Consider the following 22,496-nt stretch of genomic DNA (forward strand, 5'->3'; position numbering starts at 1 on the left):
GAACCACTGGTGTGACCGAACCTATAGATTAGGGGGGATATTGTGATTGGTTAAGGTTCAAGACAGTTTCATCTTGATGGAGGTAACACTTGAATGGTGTCTAGTATGATAGAAAAAGATGAAAATCATTTCTAAAAAAAATAAAAGAAACAGTTGGGAAAAAAAAGATAAACTATGAGACAACCACCATCACGTCGCATCTAATATTTTCCGGGCACGAAATAAAGACGGTGAGCGACTGACTGGTGGATATGTACACTTCACTTCCCGATATAAAATGTCCTTTGATGTAGCTGCGGCTTTAAAAGAGGAGAAGAAGAAGAGGCTCAGTAAGAGAAGCCAGTGTGAATGTTGTGTTGGAACTGTGACACGATAAGAGCCCAACACTTCCAATCCAAACACTGGAGACACGGTTGGTACATCCAACAGGAGGTTGTGGGTAGGTCAGTGTAAACACTCTGCAACTCTGCCCACCTAATAAGGCACAGCAATTACTTTTGTTGCTTTAACAAAAAAAAGGATGATTAAAAGAGTCTCAAGTGTGAGTGGATTTATTTGAGGTCCATTCGGTCCTCCTGATGGAGCTTAACTGCTGTCCTCGCCACTGTCCTGGACGTCGTCCTTGGTGCCCTCGTCCACGTTCTCCAGCGAGTCGGCCCTCTGTATGAGCAGCTCGGCCGGGTCCATCATGGGCAGGGTGTTTTGCTCCGGGTACAGCCAGGGCTTGTGCTCTGGGGAGTTCTGCTCCTTCCACGCCTGATAGTTCTGACCCGCCTTGTGCACACTCCTCAGAACCTGCAAGGAGCGCACAGAGTGATGAGACATTTAGGACAAAGGATGCACTTTGGCAGCGGGGATAGCAGCCGCGCCTTTGGGCCTGGGCCAACCCAGACTCAGCAACGACACTCGTTGGAAAGTGCGGACCAACAGGTTGTGTCACGAGTGTTGCAACACGTGCAACATCAGTGAGCGACCCGGAGAATTTGACCAAAGTTCAGACTCCAGAATTGGAACAATTGGACATTGAACAATTAAAAATACAGAACTGTTAGTTTTGGTGGGCAGGTGCATCCTATTCATCGTCAGTGTGGTGCCGCTGCAGCTCACCGCTTCCTCAGAGTCAAACCCGGAGGACAGATTTAGCATCTTTCGGCAAGTGATGAGGAGATTTTCTCATCTGTTGCAGTGTTGATATATTCGCAACACATATATCAATCTCATTTGTTGCGAGGTTGATATATTTAACTTATGTTACGCCCACTGCAGAATCTTCTCATGCTGGATTCCAGTAGAGTAACCGCATGGCATTAATTTACAAAGTCGCAGGGGAAACAGCTTATTCAGGTCCTTTGTCTACGTCCTCACGGTAAACCACTCAGTTGTAGCTTCACGTTAAAACACATTCTTTGTTGTCCTTGGTAGGGGACAAAATCAAAGTCGAGGTGGCGTCAGGAGCAAAGCTGTCACTAACCTGGGGTTAGAGTTCCACTGAGAGCCTGGGAGTTATCAGTGTACTTTGGCAAAGCGTAAGGTATTTTAATGTTTGTTTTTTTCAAATCTTTCATATTTGAAACATAAAAAGTCTTGTACAAGAAATTGACTTCATAACTCAAACTGTCGGTCTGTGTTTGTAGTTAAGTCTCACAATGGCAAGTAATCTCTCTCTTGCACGGACGCATGCATGCAAGGAGCGAGAGATGGAAATAGTTTCAGCTAGCTGAAGAGATGAAACCTGCACAACAAGTTTGCCTCTTTGTCAGCAATCTCAGTAGGACCGGCCCTTAAATTTGGTTTCTATGGTTACTATTGTCCTTGGTGACACGTGAAACCCTGGTTCCCTCATGTGCACATGGGCACTAAGGCCAACCCTTTGTGTGTGTGTGTGTGTGTGTGTGTGTGTGTGTGTGTGTGTGTGTGTGTGTGTGCACAAGTGTGAGTGTACTTTTGTGTACCTATTACACATTTACCTTGTGGACACATGCCCTCACTGATAGTTTGTGTTCACTTTTATTGGTTTGAGCTTCTTTGACACAGAAAAAACATGTTACTGAATTAAGAACTACCAAAAAAAACAACAACCACGTCTTCTTACCTTTGGTGCCAGATATTGCGTGGCTTTGTTTACGACAACTTTTGGGATAGAACCTGATGCAAAAAAACAAAAACAAAACACAAAACTTTAATTGTCTTATCTTTTCCTTTAAATACAACAGGATGTCAACTTGACTTGGATTTGTTGTCGTCTTACCTTTGGGGTCAGCTTGTGAGAGGTATATGAATGTACAGCTGTTTGGTCCCGTAGACTTGATGACATAGCCCGTCATGATGGAAACGGCTCTCACATATTTAGCTTGAGGTGGGTACTTCTATAATCACGCCAAAAATAAAAGAATGAAAGACATGTTTCAACTGCAAAGACCTCATTCAAGGCATCGTCACTGGCATCACCAATGTACAACACTGTCGATTTTGTCTGACACGTCACGCTTAAAAAAAAAAATCAGTGGTTTCAATGTTGCGGGGGTTTCGTACCGGGTGTTTCACCGAGAAGTTGACAATGATGAACTCGTCATCCGTCACCTTCCACGATCGCAGAGTCACCACGTCTCTGTTCCGTATCAGATTGGGACAGATCCCTGTAAACGAGGCAAAAACAGAGAATAAAACAATTCTGTCGAGCCACAGACAAGTTTCCCCACCGTCACAACCTAAAACTGAACGATAGCCACTCATGTTATGGCAATAAACAGGACTGGACACCAAAAAACAAAACAGGTTCACTCTCCATCTCTGCCTGCAGCTCTTCTTCATGTGTATATTTTGTTGTGTAATTTCAACATTTCATTACAAAACCAAAACAAACAGGCCTGCTGTTTCACATGAAAATTGTTTTCATAAAAACAGGCCTTGTGATGACAAAGCTCTCTTTAAATAGTTGTGTTTGCTTTTTTTTTTTTTTTGGTCCAAATCGGGTTGTTCCCCCAATACTATAACACTATATATACTATAATACTTATTATTAACTACTTCATCTAAATCACTTGTGACCTTGGGATGGAATCTGGTTCAATCAGAGCCCATGACCTAGAGAATGGTGTTGAAGCCTCAAGGCAACCTTAATTTACACTTCCCTCTCTGCCTGACTGCTCTTCGATGCCACCTGCAGGCCAGGTGAACATCCCGCCGCGCGCACACACACACACACACACACACACACACACACACACACACACACACACACACACACACACACACACACACACACACACACACACACACACACACACACACACAGAGGAATAAATGACTTTGAGGGAGGGCCGATAAGGAGTCCTTACAGGAGTAGTAGCCCACGTCCGCGTTCGCAGACAGCCGGGCGATGTCATAACTTTCCGACATGGTCAAATCCCACGTTTTACGGTACTGGTTGTCGTGAAGGACGTCGTACATGGTGGCCGCGGGCACGTCTTTGATTGCCATTTGACACTAATAGGAAGGAAGGTGCGAGGAGTCAGTTACAACAACAACAACAACAAAAAATATAATAAAATAAAATGAAATCACAGCTAAACACGTTTGTCCACCCACGAAGTCCATCCAGCCCTAAAAATGTACCTCTCATTAAAAACCCACCTTGATTTTATGGACTTTAGGTCCGTTCTTTGCCTTCTTCTTCGGGGGAATTTCGACCCACACTCGCATGCCATCGCTGTCGTACTTGTTGACCCAGTTGTCCGTCGACAAACACTGCCTCTTGAAGTCGGAGAATTGCGCCTCGTCGGGTAAAATGCTGGAGCCGGACATTTTCCTGTGTGGAGCCTTGAGAGAAACCTGTTCTGTTCTTCAGGCGCCTCCGACCTGCACAATATATGCGAGCTCGCCGCCGCCGCCGCCGCCGGTCAGGTCGAGCAGGATTTTTCCCATTCCTGCCAACACCTCACCCGCTGTGACGTCACAATACTTCCTGAGTGCAGGTGTACGTCGGCAGGTGCGGAACGAGAGAGAGAGAGAGAGAGAGAGAGAGAGAGAGAGAGAGAGAGAGAGAGAGAGAGAGAGAGAGAAACGCCCCCCAAAACTCCAGTAATAGTTTGAAACAACTGGAACTCCGTACGAAGTACGCGGACTTAGGAAGTGAAACTGCCGCACTGAAGTCAGAAAGACATGCGGTTTGAATGTCAGGAAGTCGGAAATGTACAATCGAAGATGCCGCGAGCTCGGGTTGCGTGTGTTGCTCGCAGTTGCTGAATACGAGCACTTATCAACCATTGGAAAGGTCGAACATTCACACGTACATTACGCCACAAAATCCGAAGAAAACCTTCAAAACAGTTCAGTAACTGCTGTTTTTGTTGAAAGGTCATACACTAGCTACATTATTACACCTTTATTTTTCGTTCTGGACCTCCATGGTGTTGGCTACTGGTAATTATCAATAGAGAGAAAACTGTGTGTGTGTCATAATTAGCCCTCTGTTTTCAGTCTCCCACTCATTTTTTTTTTGTTCTCCTAAACCTAAATGATGTTTTACTACCTTTTGTATGTTTGGAAGATAATTTAAAAAGTTGACTGTGGTCTCTGACACTAAGCACACATTCTCCTATGAAGTGGAGTAAATGATGTGACGCTGACTATTCCCAGGTCTGGGCAGTTCACCCAGAAGTTCAACAACAGACTGTTTGAAATCATTGGTTGGCAGTGTGATTTTGCTATTAAGGGGCTATTAAAATGTATATCGAAGATGCCAAAAGTCACCCCTTGGACTGCCAAACTGTACCACAGATTCACTAAGCCTGTCAGTTACAAGATTCATTTTCAAGATGCATTTAGCAGTAGCATTCACTGTATGTCGAAACTGCCGGTAAAAGCGTTTAATCTCTATGTAAAGAACTGCAGTCTGCACAAACTGACATAACCACCGCACCTCTGTGTCGTAACACTTCATTTCCCTGGAGTATTGCCCAATGAGGACTTTCAGAGACGTTTCTCATTCTTGCTTAAGGTGCACCATAACTTAGATTACACAGCATATTTGTAACCGAGATAATAGGATAAAAATGTGCTGACTCATGTTTAGAATGAAAAAGAAAACGCATACACATCCACCCGACTGCTGTGAAAGCCTGCACAGTGTACATCAAAAGCAAGGACACCTCACATGTTACATTTTGGTGAAATATCTTTATTCCATGTAATAGGTCTACACTTGTGTTTAACTCTCCTTTTTATACATCACGTAATAATAGTACATTATTCACACTAACGTTGCTAAACACGAGTAGACAGCATAGTTCAAATGGACAGACACAATTCAGAATAGCACAAAGCTGAGTATTTAGTCAGTGACAAGTAATAGAAGAGCTGCTCATGTTAAAATGGTCATTTGGCAGACTTAAATACTTAATGTTTACTCTAATCCATTATGAGAAGGCTGACAAATCCAAACAAGCAACTGCAAATGACCAGTGCCTTTTTCTTGTGCTGTAGCTAGTTAGATGTTGTGTGTGTAACTGTGTGTGTGTGTGTGTGTGTGTGTGTCTGGAGGTGGTGCAGCATTTACCTGCAACTGTAAACCAACGTACTGACTACACACACTGCAAAAACTGTTGATCAAGCTGCATTGAAAACAAGAAAAACAAAACCCCCCAAAACCCACAACCAGAGCTGGAATGTCCCCCACCAGGTGGAGACACCGCTGACACGCAAAAACAATAAATAAAATAATCTTTGAACATGCGTGTCGGCCTCTGTACTTTTGGTCAAGCTCAAGATGTTAGTCTGTACGTCCCGATTAGTAAATAAATAAAACACATAGAGCCAACAGTCCTACACAGGCGCTAGCAATACAGCTAAAGATACTGCCACTAACTTCTCAGCGTTAAGGTTTTTTTTTTTTGTTTGTTTGTTTTTTTTTTTACAGCGAGGGTGTTAGTAAGCGTATAAGCCGCATCCAAGGACGAACTCTACCTATCAGTTCTACAAAACGACCTGTGAAGCCACAAACCCAGTCAGCAGGCTTCGTCTATATTTTTACAATATTGTGGCTTGATTCAGTGCACGACGTCGGTGAACAAACAAGCAAGGCATCTGTGTTCTTATCCATATGAAACCTGCATGGTGACGCATGCTGCATGTTCTCGCAACAATGTAACGAACACGATGGAAACGAATCTCGGTGAGACGGTCGACGCGTCGGAGCCGTTTAAGAGTGACAACTTTCCATCAGCATGGAGAACCAAATACTGGCTTTAAAAACAAAACAAAAACAAAAACACATCTCGTACACGTGGTGCATGTGACAGTAAAGTCCCTCGGACATGTTAGTTTACATGCAGCTAAATTTGACTATAGTGGAAAGACAACTGCTCTAGATTTACAGCAGGCACCGATTCAAATCAACCTGACCAACTCCAGATTGTGTCCCTTTCGTGAAAAATAACTATTTCCTTGTTTCCCCCAGCCGACACCTCCCTTTAACACACCCAAGATTAAAACAACAGGCCCAGGTTAGGTTCATCCGGATGACAAACGCACAGTTCGCTTTAGGATTTCAAAAGCCCACCAAAAGTGTGAGGTCTAAAATGTGTCCGAGTGGAGTCTGTTTGAGCTGTGTGGCGTGTCTCTAATGGAACATTACAAAGATGTAAAGGTCACTGGCAAGTTCCCGTCCTGTCACTTCCTCAAAAAAAAAAAGAAAAAACAAAAAAGAAGAAATAATCTCAAAAGACAGAATCGCTTTCGGCAAAGCCTCCATTTGGAATAATGAAAAAATACGACAAGATGACAACTCAACCTCACAGAGTCATTGAAATAATCCCAAGCAATTATACTTTACAACACTGACAAGAGTAACAGCACTAAGATTCCCCACTGTGCGATAACTCATGAAGCAGTTAGTTATGTCAGTCTGCAATCATATATAATGCCATGCAACTGGTGAAAGTCTGAACATATTGTTTTAAACGTATTCCTTGTTTTTAACTGTATTTTTTTTTTTTTTTTTAACGTTTTTAACCATATTTTATTTTTCTCCAAATAATCAGTTTCAACACGGTGATGCACATCCACACGGTTACTCTGAAAAGTCACTTGGGTTGGAACGAGTGGGGGTGGGGGTGGGGTGGGTGGAAAAAATAAGAGGGGAAAAAAAGAGAGAGAGAGAGAGAGAGAGAGAGAGAGAGAGAGAGAAAAAAAAGACGAGGTCCTCTGTTCTGATGGCGGCGCGCCATGGGTGGAGACAGTGGCCACTGAGAGACAAGCTGTTGGTGGAGAGGAGACGGGCTGGCGGAGCGCAGTGCGAGGTGTACTAGCACGAGCAGCTGCTCTCAGTGACGGTCATCTCTGGCTGCGGCTCCAGCTTGATGTTGACCACTGAGGGGCGACGGCGTTAAGGCACCTGACTCGTTCACCCTGTACGCTCTCCCGCTGACCTGCCGCGGTATCGCCGACCGCTAAACTCACCGTTACTTTCCAAATAAGAAGCGTTTTTAAAAGAAAGGATACTGTCATTATTGCTCTTCTCTGGTGTGCTGTCCATCCCGGGCAGTGCTGCGGCGACTCGGCGGAACAGCTATCGAAGCAAGTCGGAAAGTTAAACACATTTTTACATAGGCCTCGGCAGAACGACAAGTCTCAATATTAGAGTTGGATGAGCCGCACGTGACACAAGTGTTAAACTGTTTCATACCTCATGATGCCCATTCATTCAGTATATTCATACAAGTCATGTCTGATGAATGAATTCAGGACGTTAATCAAATGAACGAGACAGCTTGGGCCTTTACATACCGGATGTGTATTTTTGTGTATAAATAACTTTATACAGGCTGTTCCAAAAAACTTGACATCATTTTAAAAGCAATTATCCATCTCTTACGGAGTCTAGCTCAATGAAATTCAACAGTTTAGGTGCTGAACGTCATTAGTGTATTATGGGCCAGATTTCACAAGCGACGTGCACCGCCTTTGACACGTCACACGTCAACTGGGTGTGCCGTGTCACAACTGGGTGACATACTCCAAGACACAACATGACTCTTTGGGAGTGAACGGCATGGCTCAACCTGAAAACAGTTCAAAAATAAAACATCTAAAATCTTGATCGGTTTCTATACATTCTGTGAAAATTTGAGGTTGTTTCAATCAAGAATTGCCACAATTATTGGCCTGCAAAATGACGTCTAATTTTTTTGGGACACCCTGGATATTCGGCTAATTTGGCACGTTTTTCCCCCACACACAGAACAAAAAAAGTCACTCTGTGAATGGATGGACATGGATTGATTGCTCCCAACTCTTTGACGTCGTGAAGAAATGCATCATTGGATCACAATGGTTGTGCAGAACAGACTTTTGGGTCTCCCCACAGCAACAGCTGACTCGTGCTTTCTCTCCCAACCCCCCCAGCCTTGTTCGACTCTCAATTGTTCCACCAGCTCCCCTGTGGTGCAGTTTCAACTCTGCCATGAGGAGGTGAAACTCGCCCCCCCCACCCATAGAGGAAGGGGTCTTACCCAAAACCGTTCGAGTGCCCTGTCAAAACCTTTGCTTTAACTCGTCTTTCCTGTACTGGTCTACTGGAGAGCTTTAATCTAAACAATCTCGTGTCATTTATTTGTTTTATAGCCGGTGTGCAAAGGCCTTTAAATGAGAGTTGTCTTAATTAAAGAGAACTCTCTGCTGCCACACGGGATGTCCACGTGATTCCACTTATGACAGGAAGGAAACTTAATACATGAGGCAAACACAAGAAGCGGTAGATTGGCTGATTAGAACACATGAACGGGAGCGATGGTTGACGGGTTAACTGGAAATATACTTGCTTCACTATAAGCAGCCTCAGTGGGGTATTTTTTTTTTTTTTTCAGCCGAGCACATTCTGCTCACACTGGAAATACGTAGTACTCTGTTTGTCCTCTGGGGGCAGTAGCGAACCAGTGAAGGATATGGTTGAGAAAGTATGTAGTTGTATGGTAGCGTTTGCAGCGGTGACGGCAATCCACTTCACTGTAGTGATGAGTCAGTGTGTGTGTGTGTGTGTGTGTGTGTGTGTGTGTGTGTGTGTGTGTGTGTGTGTGTTAAAGTGTAAAGGACTGTTTTCCATTGACTTGTCGGTTACACTTCAATCTCAGCTTTGGGTCGGGCTTTTTAACAAGCGCTTCATTTTTAAATCGTACGCTACACATGAGCTGCATCCACCACTAAGGCTGTCAAGAAAAGCAAGCGTATTTTTTCAGTCTTTATCTCCTCAATCACACCACATGGACGACACAGACAGACAGACAGACATTAGGAGAGCTGCAGAAGAAGTTTTAGTGAATGAGTCAAAAGTAAAGAGAGAAAACAGTGGCAGCGAACCAGCGGTAAACGGGGATGCCTCTGGAGGAGCAGACAGTAGCTGAGTTTCCAGAATGGAAAGCCTTTTTTTTTAAATTTTTTTTTAGGAAAGCTGAATTAGAAAATGCATGGAAAGAATTCCAACAATTCGACCTGAAGTCACAATAAAGTTTATTTGCCTGCGGTGTTCTTGTGTCTTTTTCCAAAACAGAGCTATTGAACGTTGGCCTGGATGGATGGAAACGCAGCGCTAGCATGTGCGTTTTTTCAATTGAGCATTTAAACAAAGCTGGTTTGCCATTTTTTTGGAAACTCCGCTAGGATGCCGAGACGCCTCGCGACGCCACGAGAGGGGACAGAAGGAGGCGGAAAGCTCGGCGTGGCGGCTCCGATGGTGGAATTAGCCTGAGAGCGTCTCCGAGGGAGCCGCTTCTCTACCTGTTTGACATTGTAGCCAGTCTTTGCGCTGGTTTCAATGAACATGACATTCAGTTCCTTAGCTCTCTGCTCGCCCTCCTCCGTGGTGATCTGTCTGCTCAGGTGGAAGCAGAGGTGGGAGAAGGGGGGGGGGTTGACGGACGAACAGGCAGATATGGAAAGAAATGCACGGAGAAGGGCAGAGACGGAGAGAGAAACAGAGAGCGTAATGAGAGAATATAACAGGGGAGGCTAAACAGAAGGAGAGAGTTAGTTTAGTTATCACACACACACGCGCGCTCACGGAGAGGAAGACGAAAAAGGGAAGCGGTGCCGCCGTGCCGAGTCGAGATGAAGCGGCGGGAAAACAACGAGATCGTTCATTGGTTCTGCGCTGCCGTTCGCAGGATGGAAAAACACGCCGGCCGCCCTCGGCCGCAGGGACACGGTCGGTGACTGTGAGGGGACGTTTGTCAGTATCGCGCCGGCTGTTGCTGCACACCAACCTGTTTGACGTTATAGCCAGCCTTGGCGCTGGTCTCTATGTACATCACATTGAGCTCGCGAGCTTTCCTCTCTGCCGCCTCAACAGACACTTGCCTGTCACGGTCCCGGGGAGGGACGGAGAGAGATGGGGAGGAGGGGAGGGGAGGGAGGAGAGGTGGTGTGGAGGGGAGACACAAACGACAAACGGGAAAAAAATAAAATAAAATCAAAATGACACGGAGGGAACTGAGCAGAAAAGGAGACTGACAAAATATAAGGCAAAACCAAAAGGAGGTCACACAGACAAGAGATCAACTCATAATAATAAGCAATGTCAAAATAAAAGCCTGGACGCCGCTTTTACGAAACAGACAGACGCTTGACGTGGATGAGATGGACAGGAGGAGAGGAGAAGGATTCCAGGGTTTGGCAGAGTTTGTATTCTTCGATATCTGACGCAGCGTGTTTTTTTTCTTCCCTTTCTTTCTTTCTTTCTCGAATGCCATTTTCCTTTTTTATTAATAGCTTGTCTGCAGTCACGTGAGCCTGATGACGCAAGACATTCAGATGGAGGACAGAAGTAAAGAGCAGCGCAGGCAGAGACGGGTCAGAGACGGATGAGCCTGAAAGCGGCGACGCTGTCGCAGGAGCGACAGGAGCAGAAAATCTCAGTTTTACCCGACGCTGGCGCAACCTGATGTGATTAACAAATGGCCCTGATTACGTGTATTACACCTCAAGTTCCTCCAATTATTTGATTTTTGAAAATGAAGCCTCAACTAGTCTGCAGCAAGAAAACAGCAAGACTGAGACAGAGCAGACAGTAATAAAAAAGAAATTATAGGATCATTATAGATTAAAATAAAACAACAATTGACTGCTTTAAACCTCGGTCACTGATTGCTCGGCACAACAACGTACATGAGCTCTAGTTTCATATATGCAATTAAGAGATGGACTCGAGTCTATCCTGAGTTTTATCAGCAGAAACAGAATAAAACAATTTTTCCTTTCGCAGTGCAAACACAACTTCCGGTGGCTTCCTGTCAGCAAGTAACACTGTGTACACACGGGTCCTGACTTACAATTAATTAAATTTGTCCACTTATCTATCACGGCACACACACAGCAAGCGCGTACCTTTTATCCGCCAAGTCTGTCTTGTTGCCGACGAGCATGATGATGACATCACTTCCTCTCTCCGTTCTGACGTCATCGATCCACTTTGAGGTTTGCTGGAATGAATTCAGATCTGCAGATTAAAAAAAAAAAAAAAAAGACAAACAGAAATGGCATAAATGCATCGCCGACACGCGGGCCCGAAAGCAAAGCGACAAATTTTGTTTGCTCGAGGAAAAACCTGCGCAGACAGGTTGATTAAAAAGCTTGACAGCGTTAAGAAGAGTGGTTGTGTTAGTACTCAACCAGATTGAAGGAAGGAAGCAAATCTAAAAGGTTAACTTTGGTTGAAGGTGTGAAGCGCAGACAATGCCAACCAAAAAAAAAAAAAAAAAAAAAGATTTACTCTAGAGAGGTTTTAAAGCACAGCCCTGACTCACTGGTGATGTCATAAACAACCACAGCAATGGTAGAGTCACGGATGTAGCTGGGAATTAGGCTACGAAAACGCTCCTGTCCAGCAGTGTCCCACAGCTGGAGCCGAACCTGAGGGTTGGAGCGGAAAGGAAGGGAGGGGAGGGGGAGGAAGAAGGTGTTGATAAAAGTGGGGGAGAGGGGGGGGCAGAGCAAAGAAGTGGAGAAGAGGACAGAAATAAAGACACAGCAAGGCAAGCAGCAGACTAGTAGAAAACTGGTGCTTTCATGGAGGAGGAGGTGAGTATCTGAATGCAGAAAGGTTGCAAATGTCCAGCGTGCAGTGAGACGTTTGACAGACGGCCGTGCCGAGCTGTTCTGGAGACAGACGAGAGAATCTCTCACTGCTGCTGACATTTACAGAAATCTCCAGTTAGTCCCTCGAACAGCCCCGTTAGATAAAGCACCGGAAACATCTTAAATCACTCCACTCTTCTGCGAGAGCCAGCCAGGCCTGCAAACGTTTCTGTTTGGCCTTCCTCGTGATGAACAGAGGGCAAGGAGGGGGAGGCGAGGCCACGATACCTACTGGCTATGTCATAAACCACCACAGCAGCGGCTGAGTCTCGGATGTAACTGGGGATGAGGCTGCGGAAACGCTCCTGTCCGGCCGTGTCCCAGAGCTGCAGCCGAATCTGTCGCCGGCGGTCGCGTAATGAATGTGGGTACAGAGGGGGGGCGGTTCACGAGGACGCCAGAGGAGGATGGAAGCAAAACAAAAAAAACTTGAAATAAAGATGGCAACTAAAAGAAATAAAAGCATGATCACATGTCCAACAGAACCCATGGTGAAAAATCTACAATGATGAGGAAATAAAAGAAGGTGGAATGGTAAAAGTAAAGTGAATGGTGGCTAATGGAACAATGTGTGTGTGTGTGCCTTCTGGAAGACTTCTGGTGGTGATGGAGAAGATCAGTGGCGGACGGGCAGGACTTACCGTGCGGTCCTCAAGGTACATGGTTTTTGACAGAAAGTCAATCCCAATTGTTGCCTGTAAGACAATAACTTCATATTGAAACACAAAAAACAGATACAACTCCTGCATCACACATAGGACGACTCAGGTCTAACTTCTTATATCAAGCATCAGTGTCCTTAGATCTACTACCATTAGCACCAAGACAGGAAGATGCAACACTCAGCCCCCCCCCCCACCCCCTACGTCTAATGAGTGCTGCAAACCATTGCGCTCACTTACAAGTAAGAAAGCGCAGGATCGCGTTTCGCTAATCAATGTCACGGTTGTTGCCATGACAGTGTGTCTGCTTGAGATCATTTTGCTTTTTTTTTTTTTTTTTTTTACCTGGTAGGTGTTGTCAAAACTGTCATACATGAACCTGGTGATGAGTGAGGTCTTTCCAACTGTAACGACACAGTGACAGACGCTTGTAAGGGGACAAGCAGGCCATTCTCAAAGATCACGCTGTACAAATTATATAAATCCCGAGGTTGTATAACACATAGAGATCTGTGGTGGTGGTGGTGGGGCTAGAAAATTGTTAGTGACTCAGTGACAACACATAGTGCGTTCATATCCCATTGATGCAATGTGGACTGCTGAACCCACACGCTGAGCTGGCACTTATGGGTGGAGCCACAACGTTTGAGCAAAAATGAAAACGCTTCAACTTCATGCGATTTGTTTGACAATGACAGACTCGGCACAGCAAGGCACAATACAGCATTAACGGGAAACACGCCACTGGGGCCACTGAGGTCAGAGCAGGTCCCCTCAGGGCTGGCGGTTCCACGGGCGGTTGGTCGGAAAGGCCGACTGACTGGTGTGGACCCCAGCCCCGGCCGACGTGGCTTTTCTTGCAAGGTGTTGCCGCAGCGAGCTAGCAAGCAACTATTGCGAGTTGAGGGGCGCCGCGCTGACAAATACACGAAATGCAGTTCCGTCTTGAAAACTGGCGTCTCTGGTTGAAAATCGAAAACCAGCCAGATTAACGAGACAGTCCCACTGACGTCGCGCGTTAATAATATAGTATTGTAGCGTAGCGCGGCTAACTCCTAGCTAAAAGTAGAAGCCAGCTAACGGTACCGACCAACCGGGTTACGACTTAGTAGTCTGCTTTTACTGGCTAAATAACAGCGACAAAAATTATCACGTATTGGTTTCCCTCCGTCACCGCATAACTCTGACTCACACACCTTCATTGTGTCAAACGTTTATTCTGCGTAATTATCACTGCGAGCAGCAAGGAACTGTCAAGCTAGTGTAGCAATTTGCCGTTTGCTGCTAGTTGTGCAATGACATCAGCACCACTCGGAGGAAATGTCAAGTTCATGATCCATATTCATCACCCTGCCGCTGAAACATTTCACCAAACATGTACAACTTGTGTCGTCACTGGCCTTCAGGGTTGTAACGCCAAACTGCTAACCAGCCACAATTGGCAATACGAGGTAGTTAGCCACGTCAATTTTAGCAACTTCTGACACATCCCCCACGGCCAGCCCAATGAATCTGTGTTTTCCCCCCCAAGATCGCCGTGCCGCTGCTTACCACTCTGTTCGCCCAGGAAAACGAGCTTGAACTTTCGTAGAGGATTGCTGAACTCTCCGCCACCGGTCGTGGTTGACATTTTGTCCTGTGAATAAACAGCTAACTAGCAGACTCGGCTAATGATGTGATGTCTAGACCGGAGAAGAGCACGTAGTGACTCTCTATCCCGCACCAGGCAGCGCTATTGTTTTCTTAAAGGCACAAAGGCGAAATAGCCCCACCTAGAGGCAATTCCTTTAAAAAATCGTCAATATCGATGGAAAATCTTATTTCGAAATATCTGCACTTGTAAATAGTTGAAAGCTAAAGGGAGGACAATTTTAAATTCAAAGTTATATAATAAATACATAACATCCAAAGAAAATGAAAAGAAACTGCAGAGCTTAAAAAAATGAGCATGCGACAAGAGAGGGGTGACTGTGTTTATTTATTCTTTCAATAAACAGTGAAATAAGTATAGGTATTTACTCCACAGCCATGTGTTTGTCATAACAGAGCATGGGTCTAATGACACAGCAATACAAATTAAGGATACATTGACTTCTGCAGCCTTAGTAACACATTGAAGGAAAAGCCTACTCTCTACATGTGATAGTTGCTTGGGACAAAGTGTGTGTCTGTGTCCAACCTTTTGTTTATACTTTATTTGATTCTATCTTGGCATTTCTAAAGGCAGTTCTAATGCCTACTGCAATATATGTGTGTACATGTGAGCGCTGCAGTGACACTTTGTGCTGTTCTTTGCTTGCGCCGAGTTTGTTTTTTGTTTTTTTCCCCCCCTGTGATCTTCACGAAGGCGATTCTCCTTCATATCTCTGCCAGATCCAGTGAGATCTCCGACCTGTTGGTGCAAAGAAGAGTAAACTTTGTGAGTCTAACTAGGGTGACCTTTGAAGTGCCTGGTATCTCGGCGTACAGAACAGGCAAAAAAGTCACATCATTTGTTGTATAAATGAGATGTAGATCTAGTGGGTGAATCATGCGTCGTGGCCTAGTTCTGGAAAAAAAAAAAAAAAAGGAGATGGATCTACCAAATTGAGTTTTGGACCTCACCTTAACATCAGAGGCCTTTATTCCAATTTTCTGTTGTTCATAAAAAAAAAAAAAGCAAACATATGAGACAAAAGTGTCAGCGGTGCGTCAAAACAATCACGACCACAGCAAAGCACGGCATTTTTTTTTGCAATAGGAAAAAAAAAAGATATTTATTCTTTTTACTTACACTTCTGCTCAGGAGAGAGTGATTGCATGCAATGAAAGGATGGAGAAGAAAGGAGGTCACGCGTCGCAACAACCACGGCGTTTGTATTTTTTTAGGCAAACGAGTTGTCAGTGCTGATCAAACAGAAACACGCGTAACTCACCTGCGGGTTTTGGGGACATCAGGATCAGGGGAAGCTCAGCAGTGACATCACTGGAAATAGATGACACAATACATTCATAAGTCATGCACATTTATAGCAAATAAATTTACAAGTGTGTTCTATGGGGCTAAAGACATGATTGTGCAGAAGAACATGAAGGCTCACCTTGCTGTAAGGCCGCCCAGAAGGCTTTTAGTGGGAGAGAAACAATGACAAACACTGTTAGTTTTGACATTCAGGCACAAAATGTGATAACCCCCCCACTCCCCAAACTTTAACTTGTTCATAACTTACCCTCCGCTGGACACCATGAGGTTGACTTTGACTTTGTAGGAGACGATGATTCCCTGCATGTCTTTCTCACCTTGACTCCTGCGAGGTGACGAGAATAGTTGTGTTCTTTTCGCAGGTGAAGGATTTGCTTTTTAAGACACGCTAAGCGGATGACACAACAGCGCTGCAGAGTTCTACTCTATGTCTGTGCTCACTCAATAAGAGGATCAAAAAAAAAAAAACAACACAACACAACCCTCCCAGGTCCCTGCTAAGCCCCTCCCCCTCAAAGCGACGTGCAGGGTGGCTTACAGGGTGGTGGATGCCAGGTGGGTGTCCTCGTCTTTTAGCCGTCCATCCACGGAGAGTCCACGCTTCTCCTTGTTGTTGGCCAGCAGAGGAGTGATTTGGAGGGACTTCTCCAGGGTGGAGTTGGGGTTTACTGTCTCCCTGCATGGTGGAGAGAAAACCCGTCAGTCATGGATTAAATTTTTTTAAAAAAGAATTTCATGCATTGTGCAGACTTTGCTCTCCATGGAGGCCACCTACTCACCCAAACTCCTCAGAGCAGACGGCCTTCGAGTAGGTGTCCGACGAGTAGAGCACCACGTTTGTTAGCTGCTCCACTGAAAGGGGGAGAAGAACCTCTGTGAGGAAAACTATCGGGCAAAAATCAAAAGTCCAAAAGTTGACTCAGACTGTCTGACGGCCTCACCTGTCACTTTGATTTTCTTCACGACCTTGGTGGTTCCGTTGTTGATTTTCACCATGATAGCGACGGGATCGCCGTGGTAATAAATCTGGATTTCAGGAGAGATTTACCGTCAAAGGAGAAGAGACGGGGAAGAAAAAATCCCAGGGATTTCTGGGCAGCGGTCGCCGCGTACGTATAGCAAAGGTTTGACGCACCTCTTTCCCGAGCGAGACCTCCAGCTGGACGGGTTTGTCGCTCATCATGAACTGCTTGTTGATTTCCGTCTTGGGTCCCTCCTTGCTGCTGGCTGGCGCAAACTGTATTTTGCGAATCATCAGACGGCACGTATCCCTAAAAGAAAGAAAGAAAAAAACATCAGACAGATCTCATGAGAGAGACATTTATTTCAGTTTGAAAAAGTGTTTTTCCAGGGTCCATACTTCTTATCGATGACTTCGTCTGGGTTGAGGGCGGCGTTGGCGAGGTACGCTTTGATCTCGAAGTCCACGCCGCAAGCCTGCAACGCAACAAGTTGTGGTTAAAGTACCTGTGCGACGGTCATTTGAAGGAGTGTGACGGTCTGAATGTGCAGAGGGGGTACCTTGCCGGCGTCGCCTGGCCCTGGCTGTAAGGACACTGAGCACGGCAGGTCTGTTGGCATCTGAGGCACAGAGGGAAAGCCAGCCACATTTGATAAGACAGCGAGTGGGAACCGCAAGGAAGAAAAAAGTGAGGTTGGCGTCGCTGTGGCACCTGGAAGGAGAAGGCTTGTCCCTGCTCTCCGACTTTCTTCATGAGGAAGTCCACCATCTCTGACTTGGGGGGTTCGCCGGTGGGGGGGTACACCTGGATGCGCTGGATCCAGATGTCTCTCCTGAAGGACAGGCCCATGACGTCCAAGTCATCGCTTCCGTAGCGGAAGGCACAGGCGAGGTAGACGAACACTGCCAAGATAAGGAGAGAAAGAGTTTTGTGATTTTTGTGGAGCCGCGGCTTGGTGTTTCGTCCCGGTTGCAGAAGTTTTTTTTTTGACCCGTACCTTTTCTGCCTTCGAGACCAGAGGGGTCGACTTTGACAACGCCCTCTGCGGATTAGAGAGGGAGCGGGGGGGAGGGGGGGGGGGGTTAGATTTGAAATAATCAAATGAGCGAATTAAAGTGTTGTGAGAATTGCAGAACACACCGACTACTTCCACTGAGTCCACATGATCCACAAAGTCTCGCTTTGCCAAGTAGAGGGTAATCTGAAAAAAAAAAAAAAAAAAGTAAAAAACGGTTTGGGGAGTTGGAAGAGTGATTTCTGGAATCCCAGAATCCCAGCTGCTCTGTGAGTGCTGAATTATACAGGGCCACTTACATGTCCGTTTCCACTGGTCTTCTTGAATACCCTGAAATAGGAGAGAGAAGAGAAGAGTAAGCGACATTTCCTGTTTATCGCCCAGTCTTTTGCCTTGTTTCACCTCTGAGACGGTCTTAGCTAATCATGTTATCGGCCTGCCACCTTCCAGTGTTTCTAATTACAGAACAGCCCCGCCCCCTCCCCCACTACGAGCACGGATTAGCGTCGGAGGATGAAAGGGCAGCACCTGCTGAGCGTAAGTGTCTGATTGGAACTTAAGGAGTTACGATGGTTTGTCTAAGCAGCGCTTTATGCTCAGCAGCGGGTGTGGAAGAAAAAAGATGTGTTGCTGTTAAATCGAGGATTTGTTGCCAGTCGCTAATTGATTTATTGGATGGCTTCACCTCAGTGTGAAGATAATTACAGGGTCCAAGTCTCAAAACTATATTTTGATATAATGTCAATGTGTGAAATTCGACTTTTAGTTTATAGAAGGACTTTTGGCGCCATGAAATCCAATAGGTGGATTCCCTTCAGTCTGTACCAATCAAGTTGGAGTTCCTGTTGCTGCTTGATTGACCCTGGTGAATTATTTTTCCCGTCAAAACCTTCTTTCATGCTCGCACAGCCATGTCATTGAGCACTTGGAGCTAAATTCTGTCCTCTGACTGAGATGTCAAAGTTGTCAGTCACTGGACTAAATCCTCTCTGATCCTGAGCCCCTTTATGTCTCCCGCTAATGAAAAGCATAGTATGTCAAAATTGAAATGCTCATTTAGGGCTTTTCCTCCTTTCCACTCATGGAGTGGAAGAGTCACAGCGGTGAATTACGTTCGTCAAGATGTTTGACTGTGTCACTTTCTTCAGCATGTGTCGAATATCAAAGTTGATCTCTAGCTATACCAGGTCACAAAAGCTAAAGTGAAACATGTTAAAAAAAAAAAAAAAAGACTTACTTTGACATGTTGACAACAAAGTGAGATGTCCAGGCTGCAAGTTGAAGACAAAAAAAAGCATACCAATCCATGATTAGAGGATGCTTTAGAGAGTTCCGACATGTTGTTATTAAAAATCCAAATCTACAACTAAATTACCAATAACAAACACTTGTAAAGAGATGCACAGGTATTTTCTAATTAACTTTCAAGTGGTTAAAAAAAAAAAAAACACTAAAATGAATGAATGAATATGAAGTTATTGAGCTTAAAGTTTTCGTAAAATACCATGGGTTAAAAACCCGTCATCAAATTATCCTCTTTCTTTGCTTTTATCTATTGTCCAGCCATCAGCTAGTAAAATTTCACAGGTCACTTACCGTGCTCTCAGGTTCCGTCAGCGAGTTGCTCTCTGGTGTCTTCGCTAATCCGTCACAGCTGACAGTTTGTGTGTGAGCAACTGTCGCCGGCTCACCGCCGCTTTTATACAGCGACCTGCCAACCTCTGACACCTCCCTCCAGCTTACACAGCCTTCCAAAGGAGGGAGCGTTTTCTCGAGAAAATCTTATTAATGCATTAGAACTTCACTGTTTTTGGTGCACGGCCTGTGTAAAAATAATGTCGCCTCTGTGACCCTATGGGAATAAGCTCAGAGATGGAAAGGAAGTGAAATCAACAGGCCACAGTGTCAATAAAATGTAAACAATAATAAAATAAAAAATAAAAACTGTGTTAGTGTGATGCCTTAATTTACAACTGGATAAACCAATTCCTGACACATGCTGCAGTATTCCTTTATGGATAGAAAAATTAGGTATTTCTAGGCATAAGCAACACATGCAGATGTGTAGGCCATTTTCTTTCTTAATTCTGATATATATGTTGTATATGTTAATTTGGGAAAAGGTAGATACAATTCACTCAAACTTTATAAAACAAACGTTTTATACATTTGAAATTACATAAATAAAACAACTGGGATCTTGGGTAGGGCGCCACAATAGCTTGAAACAACATTTATAGTCATAAACTCTAGTTTGATCTTATCTTTGACCAAACATCATGTTATTGAACCTCCTTGCATAGATGGGTTTAATGCTCTTAGGGCCTGACTGAGGTTGTCTGAATGAGCCATGTGTGAGCGTGAACCTGGACATCCTTCCTTATAGCTTAGACGGGAGTCGAGTGGTATTAGCCGGATCTAGTTTGTCGTTGTAGTGGGGTTGACAGATGGCTACCTCACATAGCTTTTCTTCAATCTGGGCTCAAGGAAAGTTTACATAAATACTAAGTGACCTACTGACTTACAGCTGTGTATTCTGATAGCCGAGCCGTCCCAGTCAGTGACCTGCGACTCCATTGTTTCACCATCGACCACCCGGTGCCTGCCAGCTTCAACTTCGACTAACCGGTCCAGACTAGGCTGCTGCCAAGTGTAATTGATTGATTAATGAGGGAGCTGGATGATGGGTTTATGGATGGGGTGCCACACCTTGGTTGTCAAGGATAAAGCACCAGAGGTCGATTTGACTTGGCCCCTAGCCTCCATTTGGCTGTGAGAAGGGTACGAGGTTGGAGATCTCTTTAAATCTGCCCCAGACGTGGCAGCCACCGCTGCACCTGCACACTGTACCTTCCAAATGTCAGCCAGGAGTTTTCAGGTCAGCGCAAAGTTGTTTTTTATGAGGGTTTACCAGTGTATCAGATAAGGGATGCTTCTAATTAATGTGTAATTATCACAGGCCGTGGTTATGTGGACAGAAGAGTCTTTTTGGGAAACAGTCTTAATATACCACTTAAAAATAAATATCTGCAAAATCAAAAGTAAGTCATGAAAACAAAGAGCAGAAATCTGTCACACCAGATTCATCAAACACGCATGGGGAAACATGACAGCTGAAAGATTTCAGGCCTCGCCACATAAAGAAAGATTCAACAACAACACATTTTTGATAACATCTTGCGATGCCTGCTGAGAACAGAATGCGAGGCTCTGGGTTCTTCTCTTTCCAAGCCTCCGTCGTCTCTCCGGCCTTCTCTCCGCGCTCAACCACTGAAAGAAAGACACTGTATCATTTTTTTTAAAAGGAGTAACCGTGACATCTGACATCTTCACTTCTGTGAATTCTATTAATGGCGTTTTGCGGCGCTCTGCCATGCGCGCTCTGCCATGCGCGCTCTGCCATGCGTGCGATGCTGAGCAAACGGAACCCCAGCTGTGACAAAGCAAACAAATGAAAACGGCTCGCAGGCCCCCAAGGCTTTACACCTCGTGGGCAAGTCGCTGCGTGCTCCATCGGCGCTCAGGGAATCCCAACTGTGTCCGCGTGTCTGTGATGTACAGGCCTAATGGGATGAGTTATGAAGTTGGTTGGACTGGAACCTATTCATCTTACATATATTATATAGTCAGCGACGGGATGGTCGCGCGGACGAGCCGTGCCCAGGCGAGCTGCGCTAAGCCTACATCTGTGTTTACACCGCTCGGACCGACTGAGCTGTATTTCTGTCCACCCAGGTTAATAAAAAACCCAAAGTAATCTTGTTTTCTCACCTCCTGTAATGCCGAACTTGTTTATTCCTGGTATACTCCCCTCCGCTTTTGGCCACACGGGGTTACATGCTCGTACGTAAGCCCCTTAAGGTTAATCCGCTGCCATTTCTGGCAGACAGTCAATGCTGGTGCTCAGGGCGTTGGGCTCGACTTGTCTCTGTGTGTTACAGCATCCCAGTTTTACATCCCTCTTAACGCTCTCACCCAGTGCCTTGCTATATCGAGGCAGTGCCGGGGACAGGAAAAACCTCCAGATTATGCTCGCTGACGCTTTCTTGTGATTTAAGAAAACCTCAGTTTAATTTGTGAGCTGTTGACGCCTCATCTCGCAATGTGCGTTGGGCGGTGAAGAGGCGAGGAGGCCACGGGGGTGTGGGCTTTAATGCCGCCGAGGGTCAGTGCAGGTTTAATGTGACTGACTGCGGCGAAGTCACATGCCTCCTGTTTGCACATTAGGGAGGGGTGCTTTATGCTCTGGTACCAGCTAAAACTATAGTTGCAGTTCATTTATTCTTACTCTGGAAATAATGTATATGGTAGCAACTGTATGTTTGCATCTAGCTGGCAGAAATGTTTCTGTTATTTCAGGAAGTTTGTGCAACGGAAATGAGATTCTGCGCTTATTAATGTCTTACTGTTTAGTTTGCATCATGCAGCATGCAGAGCATCTTCTAGCATAGTGGTTTTCAAAGTAGGGGCCTCAGGGGGCAGTTTATCATTATTATTATCATCATCATCATCATCATCATCATCATCATCATCATCATCATCGATAATAATATATCATATGGACACAGGGTGGACTATGTCCTTCCCCTCTTCCAAACCCTAACCCCAATCCCAACCCCAACCCCAACCTCAACTCTAACCTCAACCCCAACTTCCCCCTTATTTTTTAGTTGGGTGGAGAGTGGGGTGTGTTGCCTAACCTTAGATTATTGGGGGATTGCCTAATCCATCCATCCATCCATCCATCTATCCATCCATTTTCAATACCC

At 45.2% G+C, this 22,496-nt stretch overlaps 3 protein-coding genes across 8 annotated transcripts; all 3 read right to left on the reverse strand.

The window, feature by feature from the left end:
- Window positions 1–138: 138 nt before the first annotated feature.
- On the reverse strand, window positions 139–3,953 carry stard14 (START domain containing 14). 2 transcript variants are annotated; one of them, XM_076046582.1, is made up of 6 exons: window positions 3,634–3,953; window positions 3,339–3,486; window positions 2,581–2,636; window positions 2,249–2,366; window positions 2,093–2,145; window positions 139–795 (listed from the first exon to the last, which is right to left on the reverse strand). In XM_076046582.1, exons 1-6 carry the CDS (start codon window positions 3,802–3,804, stop codon window positions 586–588), a joined length of 756 nt encoding a protein of 251 aa, XP_075902697.1. In that variant the 5' UTR covers window positions 3,805–3,953; the 3' UTR covers window positions 139–585. The 2 variants fall into 2 exon arrangements, with proteins under 2 accessions (XP_075902697.1, XP_075902696.1); XM_076046581.1 differs by having other exon boundaries at window positions 2,533–2,636; window positions 3,634–3,948.
- Window positions 3,954–7,199: 3,246 nt separating this feature from the next.
- rab41 (RAB41, member RAS oncogene family) lies at window positions 7,200–14,528 on the reverse strand. Of its 5 annotated transcripts, none has more exons than XM_076046758.1 (8): window positions 14,340–14,528; window positions 13,134–13,192; window positions 12,768–12,821; window positions 11,796–11,901; window positions 11,377–11,488; window positions 9,772–9,865; window positions 7,501–7,567; window positions 7,200–7,368 (listed from the first exon to the last, which is right to left on the reverse strand). In XM_076046758.1, exons 1-8 carry the CDS (start codon window positions 14,416–14,418, stop codon window positions 7,304–7,306), a joined length of 636 nt encoding a protein of 211 aa, XP_075902873.1. In that variant the 5' UTR covers window positions 14,419–14,528; the 3' UTR covers window positions 7,200–7,303. The 5 variants fall into 5 exon arrangements, 4 of the variants coding, with proteins under 4 accessions (XP_075902873.1, XP_075902872.1, XP_075902871.1 ...); XM_076046757.1 differs by lacking the exon at window positions 11,796–11,901 and adding an exon at window positions 12,359–12,464 and having other exon boundaries at window positions 14,340–14,524; XM_076046756.1 differs by lacking the exon at window positions 9,772–9,865 and adding an exon at window positions 10,257–10,350 and having other exon boundaries at window positions 14,340–14,522.
- A 219-nt stretch (window positions 14,529–14,747) lies between these two features.
- arr3b (arrestin 3b, retinal (X-arrestin)) lies at window positions 14,748–19,429 on the reverse strand. Its single transcript, XM_076046754.1, has 17 exons — window positions 19,324–19,429; window positions 18,965–18,998; window positions 18,027–18,057; window positions 17,853–17,913; window positions 17,710–17,754; window positions 17,424–17,614; window positions 17,272–17,331; window positions 17,111–17,187; window positions 16,886–17,021; window positions 16,692–16,776; window positions 16,530–16,602; window positions 16,289–16,426; window positions 15,998–16,075; window positions 15,869–15,892; window positions 15,700–15,753; window positions 15,393–15,422; window positions 14,748–15,180 (listed from the first exon to the last, which is right to left on the reverse strand). The coding sequence occupies exons 2-16, from the start codon at window positions 18,970–18,972 to the stop codon at window positions 15,410–15,412; spliced, it is 1,074 nt and encodes a 357-aa protein (XP_075902869.1). The 5' UTR covers window positions 18,973–18,998; window positions 19,324–19,429; the 3' UTR covers window positions 14,748–15,180; window positions 15,393–15,409.
- Window positions 19,430–22,496: the final 3,067 nt, after the last annotated feature.

This window comes from Nelusetta ayraudi, unplaced genomic scaffold, assembly GCF_046127955.1.
Source record: "Nelusetta ayraudi isolate G7.1 ecotype Tasmania unplaced genomic scaffold, CSIRO-AGI_Nayr_v1 ptg000090l, whole genome shotgun sequence".
NCBI lineage: Eukaryota > Metazoa > Chordata > Actinopteri > Tetraodontiformes > Monacanthidae > Nelusetta > Nelusetta ayraudi.

What these genes read in the sequence shown, in the direction of transcription:
- stard14 (XM_076046581.1), bottom strand. Translation starts at nt 3,804, where the DNA reads ATGTCCGGCTCCAGCATTTTACCCGACGAGGCGCAATTCTCCGACTTC. An exon ending in CTAAAGTCCATAAAATCAAG is followed by an intron (nt 3,487 to 3,633) that starts GTGGGTTTTTAA and finishes CCTTCCTATTAG; the next exon opens with TGTCAAATGGCAATCAAAGA. An exon ending in CGCAATATCTGGCACCAAAG is followed by an intron (nt 796 to 2,092) that starts GTAAGAAGACGT and finishes CGCTCCTTGCAG; the next exon opens with GTTCTGAGGAGTGTGCACAA.
- rab41 (XM_076046758.1), bottom strand. Translation starts at nt 14,418, where the DNA reads ATGTCAACCACGACCGGTGGCGGAGAGTTCAGCAATCCTCTACGAAAG. An exon ending in TTTCCTGGGCGAACAGAGTG is followed by an intron (nt 13,193 to 14,339) that starts GTAAGCAGCGGC and finishes GTGTCGTTACAG; the next exon opens with TTGGAAAGACCTCACTCATC. An exon ending in ACAGACTTGGCGGATAAAAG is followed by an intron (nt 9,866 to 11,376) that starts GTACGCGCTTGC and finishes CCACCTGAGCAG; the next exon opens with ACAGATCACCACGGAGGAGG.
- arr3b (XM_076046754.1), bottom strand. An exon ending in AGACCAGTGGAAACGGACAT is followed by an intron (nt 17,914 to 18,026) that starts GTAAGTGGCCCT and finishes TTTTTTTTTCAG; the next exon opens with ATTACCCTCTACTTGGCAAA. An exon ending in GACGAAGTCATCGATAAGAA is followed by an intron (nt 17,022 to 17,110) that starts GTATGGACCCTG and finishes TCTTTCTTTTAG; the next exon opens with GGATACGTGCCGTCTGATGA.